The sequence below is a fragment of the Nanorana parkeri genome, unplaced genomic scaffold, assembly GCF_000935625.1.
Source record: "Nanorana parkeri isolate BGI_ZX_2015 unplaced genomic scaffold, ASM93562v1 scaffold305, whole genome shotgun sequence".
NCBI classification, from domain to species: Eukaryota; Metazoa; Chordata; class Amphibia; order Anura; family Dicroglossidae; genus Nanorana; species Nanorana parkeri.
The window spans coordinates 724,420-733,694 of NW_017306573.1; the positions used below are offsets into that span (position 1 = coordinate 724,420).

General features: G+C 44.3%; 3 protein-coding genes across 3 annotated transcripts in view; 1 reads left to right on the top strand and 2 right to left on the bottom strand.

Moving 5' to 3' along the window:
- LOC108788106 (zinc finger protein 501-like) overlaps positions 1-1,878 on the bottom strand; it is a 10,253-nt gene extending 8,375 nt beyond the window's left edge. Inside the window, exon 1 of the mRNA XM_018557839.1 lies at positions 1,229-1,878. Within this exon, the coding sequence (XP_018413341.1) occupies positions 1,229-1,778 (550 nt within the window). The 5' untranslated portion in view covers positions 1,779-1,878. The remainder of the gene's footprint in view (positions 1-1,228) is intronic.
- LOC108788099 (zinc finger protein 62 homolog) overlaps positions 1-9,275 on the bottom strand; it is a 949,422-nt gene that overhangs the window by 327,160 nt on the left and 612,987 nt on the right. The gene's annotated exons all lie outside the window — the stretch shown is intronic.
- The window catches only part of LOC108788075, a 150,109-nt gene that overhangs the window by 13,009 nt on the left and 127,825 nt on the right, over positions 1-9,275 (top strand). The gene's annotated exons all lie outside the window — the stretch shown is intronic.

The following is a 9,275-nucleotide window of genomic DNA, read 5'->3' on the forward strand; positions in this document are numbered from 1 at the left end:
ATATATATAGATACAATTTGATAGCATCTTAACTATTATCAGTAGTAAACCAGTTTATGAAGCAAGTGGACATATATGGCTCATCGGGTCATTTGCAGTATTGAGAAAGCGCGGACTCATGGATGACTTCAGTATTCACATCCGACTCCCAAAGCCCATGCATCTCAATAGTGTTGTATAAAACCAAAAAAAATAACATTTTAAAAACAACAAACATGCCTCCAGTGCAATATTTGTGTGGTCTTCATGAATAAAAACAGGCAAAAAAACCCCTAAAACATTCTAGCAAAGGTTAAATATAAATTAAAAAAGTTAAACAATGTTTTGTGCATTTATAGTTGGGGTCTACTTGGCTCAGTCAACTGCTGGCTTCGTAAACCTCCTGGGGGTCTAAGTGCTGATGTCTTCTTCATGTTGTTCTTGGCACTGTTCCCTCCACCTTGGACTTTTGGTTGTCACCTCCACGGGTGAGTTTGTAGATGGCTTTTACCTTATTCTTCACAAGGTCTAATCTTTTCTAGAAATGTCCTCCACATTGGATATGGAATGGTCTCCTTTAATTAGGGATGTCCCGATACCACTTAAGACCAAGTACAAGTACTGTCCCTCATGTACTTGCCGATACCAATTACCGATACTTTTTCTTAAAGGGACAGGTGACTTTTTTTCTGAAACAACACAGACTGATGATGTTAGGGCAGTTTCTCACCAGGGCTAAATACGGATGTCACCAGAACTGAATACATGTCCCCACAGCAGAATTCTTCTCACCAGGCTGCGTGTCGATCACACCCGAGCGACATGGACATCTGCAGTGGCGACTTTCATCCATTTCCCGGCCCAGTCCTCCCCATCAGTGTGCGGCGGGAACCCCCAGCTTCTAGCCCTGGGGTGGTAGTTCCGCCCCCTGAGCTGTCCATGGCAGTGTCTGCGCCGGGAAGGAGGAGATGAAGAACCGGGCAGGCTGCCAAGGTCCCCACAAGCGCGGGAACTCGGATGGCCGCTGCTGTTTGAAAATTTAAAGGGCCGGTATCGGCCTTAAGAATCGGGGCATTTTCACGAATACAAATACACGTGAAAATGCCTGGTATCGGTCCCGATACTAGTATTGGTATTGGAACATCCCTACCTTTAATGATCGAACGTCCAGCTTCTCCCTTGTGATGAACAAGATTTGGTCTCCTGGAGACCACAAATGTAGCCATTTCTCACTGGTGAAGTTTTCGATGCCTTCTAAGACCTGAAGTCTCTGTGAAAGTCTTCCCACATTCAGAACACTGATAAGGCCTCAGTCCGGCGTGGATTCTCCTGTGTTTGACCAGATCACATTTCTGAAGAAAACATTTACTGCATTCGGGACACGTGTAGGGTTTCTCTCCTGTGTGCGTTTTTTTGTGGCGGTCGAGGTGTGCCCTCTGGGCGTAAGATTTGTTGCACCGCGAGCACGAGAATGGCCTTTCACCAGAATGAATTCTGATGTGAGTCTCCAGACTTATTTTCTTGGTGAAACACTTGCCACAGTGGAGACAGGAAAACGGCTTCACACCTGTATGTATTCTGCGATGCTGGAGAAGATTGGACTTCTGCGAGAAGAATTTCCCACACTCAGCACATTTAAACGACGTCTTAGACGTCTTGGTATTTGGTTCTTTGAGGACAACTGCCTTCTTTTTAAAAATGTCTCTCCGTTTGGCAGGTGGAGTTGACTTTTTACCCGGTCGTATCTTACCAGGGCGCTTCAGGCGAGACTTTTTTCTTAACATTTTTCCACAGTACATTTCCCAATGTTTAAGAAATATGGACTGGCGTCTAAAACAACGACCACATACCGAACAGGAAAATTTCGTGAAACCATTTTGCTCTGTTTTACCGGACACAAGAACTGATCTGTCGGGAAGCGTCTGCTTAGGATCCGAGGGATCAGGTGATCTGTCCGCATTGTTAAATCCAGAACTAATATTTGCGGTAAGAGCATGTGACTTATTTTGAGCGTGCTCTTGAAAATTAGAGACGTCCCGTGGTTGATGAAGTGCCAAGCCAATATTTGGGGTAACAGAATATGGCTTCACAGAAGAGATCTTCTGAGTATTTGAGGCATCTGGGGATCGATCAGCCTTATGAGGTTCTAAATGGATTTTTGGGACAGCATCATGTGACTTCTCCGAAGAAGATTTCTCAGGCTCAGAGGATTTGGGCGATCTATCCATGCTCCTCTTCAGTTCTAGATAGATAGTTGGAGTAATAGCGTGTGACTTATCGGGGGGAAATTCTTTGGGATTATAGGGTAAGCAGTCAGCACTGTGAGGTTCAAGATGGATGTTTAGGGTGACAGCTTGAGAAGATTTCTGAAGGCCAGAGGCAACTTGACATCCGTCAGCATGTTTTGGAAGACTATTTGAGGTAATGGTGTTTGATTCCATGGAAGAAGATTCCTTGGGATTTGAGGGACGGGGTGAGCTTTCTACATTGTGATGTTCTAGAAGAGTTTCTTGGGTAACAGATTGTGACTTTACATGAAAAGACACTTCAGGAGCTGGTGATCTATCCACTCTGTGAAGTTCTGGAGGAGTATTTGGGCAGATAGTATGAACTTTGATTGAAGGTTCCTCAGGGTTAGAGTTTGGATCCAGCGATCTATCGGAGCTGTGAATAATTGAGGTAACTGTATGTGGTGCATCAATAGAATATCCCTCAGGATTTGAGGGGCCTGATGATCTTTCAGTACTTTGAAATGCTGAACCAATATTTGGGGTGAGAGTATGTGACTTCATGGAAAATAATTCCTTAGGAGCAGAGTGGTTGGGTGATCTATCCATGCTGTTATGTTCTGGGTGGACATTTGAATCAACACGAAGCGATATATAGGGAGGACATTGCTCAGCTATGGAGGGATCTGGCAAGTTATTTGCTTTGTGACATCCTGCATAGATAATTGGAGTCGTATGTGATTTAGCAGATTTATCATTATAATAGGGATCCAGTGATTTGCTAAGTGAATGGATATTAGGAGAAACAGGGTGTGACTCCTTGGAAAATGATTCTGTAGAATGAGAAGAGTTGGATGTTCTTTTCACATTGTGAAGTTCTTGAAAGACCTTTGAGGTGCAACTAAGCGATTCATTGAAAGAACGTTGGTCAGCAATGGATGGATCTGGTGATCTATTTTCTCTGTGATGTCCTGCAGGCATATTTGGGAATGAATGTGATTTAGCAGAAGATTTCTCAGGAAAATAGGGATCGGCTGATTTGTTAGGTGCATGTATATTAGGGGAAACAGTGTGTGACTCCATGGAAAAGGATTCTTTAGAAGGAGAGGGGTTGGATGATTTATTTGCATTGTGAAGTTCTTGATAGGCCTTTGAGGTACAACGAAGTAATTCATTGAAAGAACGTTGGACAGCCATAGAGTGATCTGTTGATCTATTTTCTCTAGGATGTCCTTCATGCATATTTGAAGATGAAGGTGATTTAGCAGAAGGTTCATCAGGACGATAGGCATCTGGTGATTTAAGTGAATTGATACTGGAAGAAACAATGGACAAGAATTCCTTAGAATGAGAAGGGTTGGGTGATCTATCCACACTGTGAAGTTCTTGATAGGCCTTTGAGGTACAACGAAGTAATTCATTGAAAGAACGCTGGTCAACCACGGAGTGATCTGTTGACCTATTTTCTCTATGATGTCCTTCATGCACATCTGAAAATGAATGTGATTTAGCAGTAGGTTCATCACGATAGGGATCTGGTGATTTAGGTGAATTGATACTGGGAGAAACAATGGACATGGATTCCTTCGAATGAGAAGGGTTGGGTGCTCTATCCACACTGTGACGTTCTGGGTGGACATGTGACTTAACATTAGGCGACACATCGGGAGGAAGTTGCTCAGCTATGGAAGGATCTGGCGGAGTATTTGCACTGTGATATCCTGCATACATATCTGGAGACGTTTGAGATTTAGCAGAAGATTCTTCAGCATAATAGGGATCCGGTAATTTGTTACGCGAATGGATATTAGAATAAACTGTGCATAACTCCATGAAAGAGGATTCCTTAGAATGAGAGGGCTTGGGTGATATATTGACACTTTGAAGTTCAGGACGGACATTTGAGGTACAACTAAGTGATTCATTGAAAGGATTCTGGTCAGCGGTGGAATGATCCAGTGATCTATTTTCAATATGATGCCCTACATGGATATTTGGGGATGAATGAGATTTAGCAGTGAATTCATCAGGATAAGAAGGTTCTGGTGATCTGTTAAGTGAATCAATCATGGGGCACTTCATGGGAAAGGATTCCTTAGATTGACAGGAGTGGAGTGATCCATTCACACTTTGAAGTTCTGGATAGACATTTGAGGTAGCACTAAGTGATGCACTGAAAGGATATTGGACAGCAACAGAGGAATCCGACCATCTCTCTTCACTGTGATATTCTGCATGGACATTTGTGGATAAATGTGATTTAGCAGTAGATTCGAGGTAATAGAGATCCAGGGGTCTGTTAAGTGAATGAATTTTTGGGGCGACAGTGTTTGACTCCATGTGAGAAGATACCTCAGGATCCAATGTTCTCTCCACACTGTGAAGTCCTGAGTGGATGCTTGGGTTGACAGCATGGGTTATATCAAGAGAAGATTCCGCGGGATAAGAAGGATGCAGTGACCTGCCTGGACTATGTAGTTCTGGAGTGCTGTTTGGGGCAGTATAGCATTTGTCAGCAGATTCATCAGGAAGAGAATAAACAGGTGACCTCCCACGTAACGAACGGATATTTGGACTAATAATATGTGACTTCATGGGAGAGTATTTCTCGGGGTGAGAGGGACAAGGTGACCTATCCACGCAATGAAATTCTGGACGGACATTTAAGGTAACAACAAGTAATTTGCTGGAAGACAAACGCTCTGGCAGAAGGGGATCTGGTGATCGATCTGCAGTCTGTAGGCCTGAATGGATATTTGGAGCACTGTGTGATCCAGCAGATTCGTCACAATAAGATGGATCCGATGAATTTTTATATTCTGAATAGATTTTTGGGGTAACAATAACGGACTTCATAGGGCAGGACCCCACAGGATCTGATGTTCTATTCACACTGTGATGTCCTGGGTGGATATCTGGGGTGTCAGTGTGTGGTTTTTCAGTGGATTCCTCAGGATTTGTGATCTCCATTGAACTATCTGCACTGTGATGGACGTTTGGATTGACAGTGTGGACTATGTCAAGAGAATATTCCCCAGAATTCGTGTGATGTGGTGATCTGTTCGTAGCGTGACGTCCTGGGTTGATATTTGGGGCAGTATGGCATTGTTCAGAAGATTCAACAGAGTAAGCGGGATCTGGTGATCTGTTAGTTAATGAATGGACATTCCAGCTAACAGTATGTGGCTTCAGGAGAGAAGATGCCCCGGGACTAGAGTAATCTAGTAATCCATCTGCCTTGTAAAAACCTGTATGGATATTTTGAGCAGCATGTGATGATGCAGAAGATTCATCCGGATAAGCGGGATCCAGAGAACGGTTTAGTTCTGAACCGATAACGACATGAGAACTCATGGAGGAGGATTCCTGAGAATTCTGTGTATCCACACGAGGTAGCTCTCCATAAATATCTAGGATGGCAGTATGTAGAATTTCAGGATTCATGAGATCCGTTGATCTTTCTGGACTGTGATGATCTGAATGGATGTTCGGAGTGACAGAGTGGGATTGATCATGAACAGATTCCTCCGGATTAGAAAAATGTGGTGATCCGGATAAAGAGTGAAATCCTAGATTGAGATTTGCGGCAGGAAGTATCTTATCACAAGATTCATCAGGGTCAGAGGGATCCGGTGATCTGTTAAGTGATGAATGCATATTTGGTCCAACAGTATGTAATGTCACAAGAGAAGAGATCCCAAGACTGGAAGGATCTGATGTTTTATCCGCATGGTGAAGTCCAGCATGGACATTTGGGATACGATGTGTATCTGGTGGTCTATCCGCACTGTGAGGTCCTGAATTGACATTTGGAGTAGCATGTGATCTAGTAGAAAAATCATGAGGATAACAGGGATCTGGTGGTCTATCCGCACCGTAAGGTCCTGAATTGACATTTGGAGTAGCACGTGATCTAGCAGAAAGTTCATCAGGATAACAGGGATCGAGTGATCTTTGAAATCCTAAATGGATATTTGGGGTAACAGTTTGTGAATTCATAGCATGGCATAACTCAGGATTGAAGGGAACGGGTAGTTCTGGATGCATATGTAGGGTAGAAGAATCTGAATGATCTGGAATAGATTCACTGGGATTAGGGAGATCCGCTGACCCCTCCACACTGTGAAGTCCTGGATGGATATTTAGGGCAAAGCCATGTGAACTATGGAGAGAACTATCACATGCTGAATAGATATTTGGAGCCAACATTTGGACCTTCATGGCATGTGACTCAGAAGAGGAAGTTACCTTAGAATCTGGTGATCTATTCATATTTTGAAGCCCTGGACTGATAGTTGAGGTAGTAGTATGGGTTTGATCATGAGTGGGTTCCTCAGGATTGGTGATATCCAGCGATCTATCCTCACTTTGAAGTTGCAGATGGACATTTGGGTTGAGAGTATGGGATACATCAAGAGAAGATTCTTGGGGAATAATAGGATGTGGTGACCATTCCGAACTGTGAAGTTCTGGACGGATATCTGGGGCGGTATGCAATTTATCTGGAGGTTCATCTGGGAAAGAGGGATGAGGTGATCTGCTAAGTTCTAAAATGATATTTGGGCCAATGGTTTGCAATTCCATAGGAGAAGATTCCTCATTACTGGAGGGTCTGGGTGTGCTATCCACACTTTGAAGTCCTGCATGGATGTTTAGCATAACGGCACATTCTTGCTCAGGAAAAAATTTCTTGGAATTCGAGGGATCTGTTGATCTATCTGCACAGTGAGATCCTTGATGGATATTGGGGTCAGCAGGCTTTCCTCCTTGAGAATCTTGCACAACATCATCATCGCCGTCCATGTCACAAGTGACACTTTCCTCTGATCTTCTGTGGTGTCCATCTGCGGGGAAAACAACATTGAAATCTTTCCATGTTTGGTAACGAGACATCACAATGTTTTCCTTCTCTATTAAAATCTTGGACTTTTTGAGATTACAGAACGGCTCAGGGTGAATCAGAATCATCACATTCAAAGCAAGTCGTCCTTACAAGGAACAGGTCTCATTGATGGGAAGCGAATGTGAGCCTTCAGGAGGACATCACTGGCTATCTCTAGCAAGGTGTTCCAAACGTGACCACCAGGGACAGAACGACTGCACAGATAGAGGAGAAGAAAAAGTAGCAAGTCTGGAAATCCTTCAGAAACCTCAAGAAAAATGAATCCACAATTATGTAGACAATCAAGAACATAGGCTTCAGCTTTTGATCTCCTGGGAATATCTAGTAACATGTAAAATAACAAATCACCTCTGCTGATCTCTGAAGGGATATCCTCCTGCAGACGTCGGTCATCAGGCACTGAAAATGGCTCTTCTTCTACACATGGCACTGACCCATCATTCAAAACGTCACCCTGAACAATGAATTGGGACTAATAAGAACACAGAACAGAGAAGATGGTAAACTAATTTACTCTCGGGGAGAATCTCAGTTCTATTCACCTGATCATGGTGAGGGATCTCATGATGTTCCTGTGTGGAATCCCGGGAATACAGAGGACGGGGACATCTCTCTGGTGGGTTCCTCTTACTGGATCCATCTGTAGGAAACACACACACTGACTGAATACATTGTTTCTATGTGTGTATCAGATGATGGGGGGATCTAGGTGGACCCTCCGTACTGCTCTCTCCTCTTACCCGGTGATGTGAGGGGCGGCTCATTCTCCATCACGACGTCCTTGTAGAGATCCCGGTGTCCTTCTAGATACTCCCACTCCTCCATGGAGAGATAGACAGAGACATCCTGACACCTTATAGGAACCTGACATACACAATGATACAGTCACCATCCAGTCACATCCCTTGTCTGTTCCTGGATAATGTCCCAGAATTCCCGGCACCGCTCACCTCTCCTGACAGCAGATCAATGATCTTCTGGGTGACTTCTAAAATCTTCTTAGCATTGTTCTTCTCACATCTCACAGAGTGAGGTGTAGGCTCCAAGATGGGGCTCTGGTCCCTGCCCCACCCTTCAGGGACAGGTGGATGCATTCCTTGTAAGAGACCTTCAATAGAAACCATCTTCACTGCTGCATATTTCTAGATAGGAGGAAAAAGGAACAAATAATTAAGAGCGATGTCACGCGAATCCTCCTCAACTCTGTGGTCAGGTCTGTGTTTTATGAATAGAGGTAAGAGTGATGTCATGTGACCTCCCAGAATCCTACGCAGCTCTCAGGTCAGGTCTGTGTTTTATGAATAGAGGTAAGAGTGATGTCATGTGACCTCCCAGAACCCTCCTCACCTCTCCGGGCAGGTCTGTGTTTTATGAATAGAGGTAAGAGTGATGTCATGTGACCTCCCAGAACCCTCCTCACCTCTCCGGGCAGGTCTGTGTTTTATGAATAGAGGTAAGAGTGATGTCATGTGACCTCCCAGAATCCTACGCAGCTCTCAGGTCAGGTCTGTGTTTTATGAATAGAGGTAAGAGTGATGTCATGTGACCTCCCAGAACCCTCCTCACCTCTCCGGTCAGGTCTGTGTTTTATGAATAGAGGTAAGAGTGATGTCATGTGACCTCCCAAAATCCTTCTCAACCCTCCAGTCACGTTTGATTAAGAGAGATAACAGTGATGTCATGTGACCCTCCCAGAATCCTCCTCACCTCTCCGGTCAGCAGGTAAATTATCTCCAAGGTGAGGTCTAATATCCTTTTGGTCATCACACTCCTGTCCCAGTCCATCTTTGGTGCATCCCTTGCAGAGAAGACCCGGTGGAGCTTTGGGGCTGTTAGGAGACAATAGAAGGTAAAGACAGAGAACAGAGGGAGAGAACAGACAAAGACAGAGAACAGAGGGAGTGAACAGAGGGAGAGAGAGAACAGAGGGAGAGAGAGAACAGAGGGAGAGAGAGAACAGAGGGAGAGAACAGACAAAGACAGAGAACAGAGTGAGAGAACAGACAAAGGGAGAGAACAGACAAAGAGAGAGAACAGACAAAGAGAGAGAACAGAGGGAGAGGACGGGGGTGGAGAGAGAGAAGACAGACGGAGAGGGAGATGGGATAGAAAGAGAACAGAAAGGGGGAAAAGGACAGAGAGAGGGGAGAGAAAGAGGACAATGT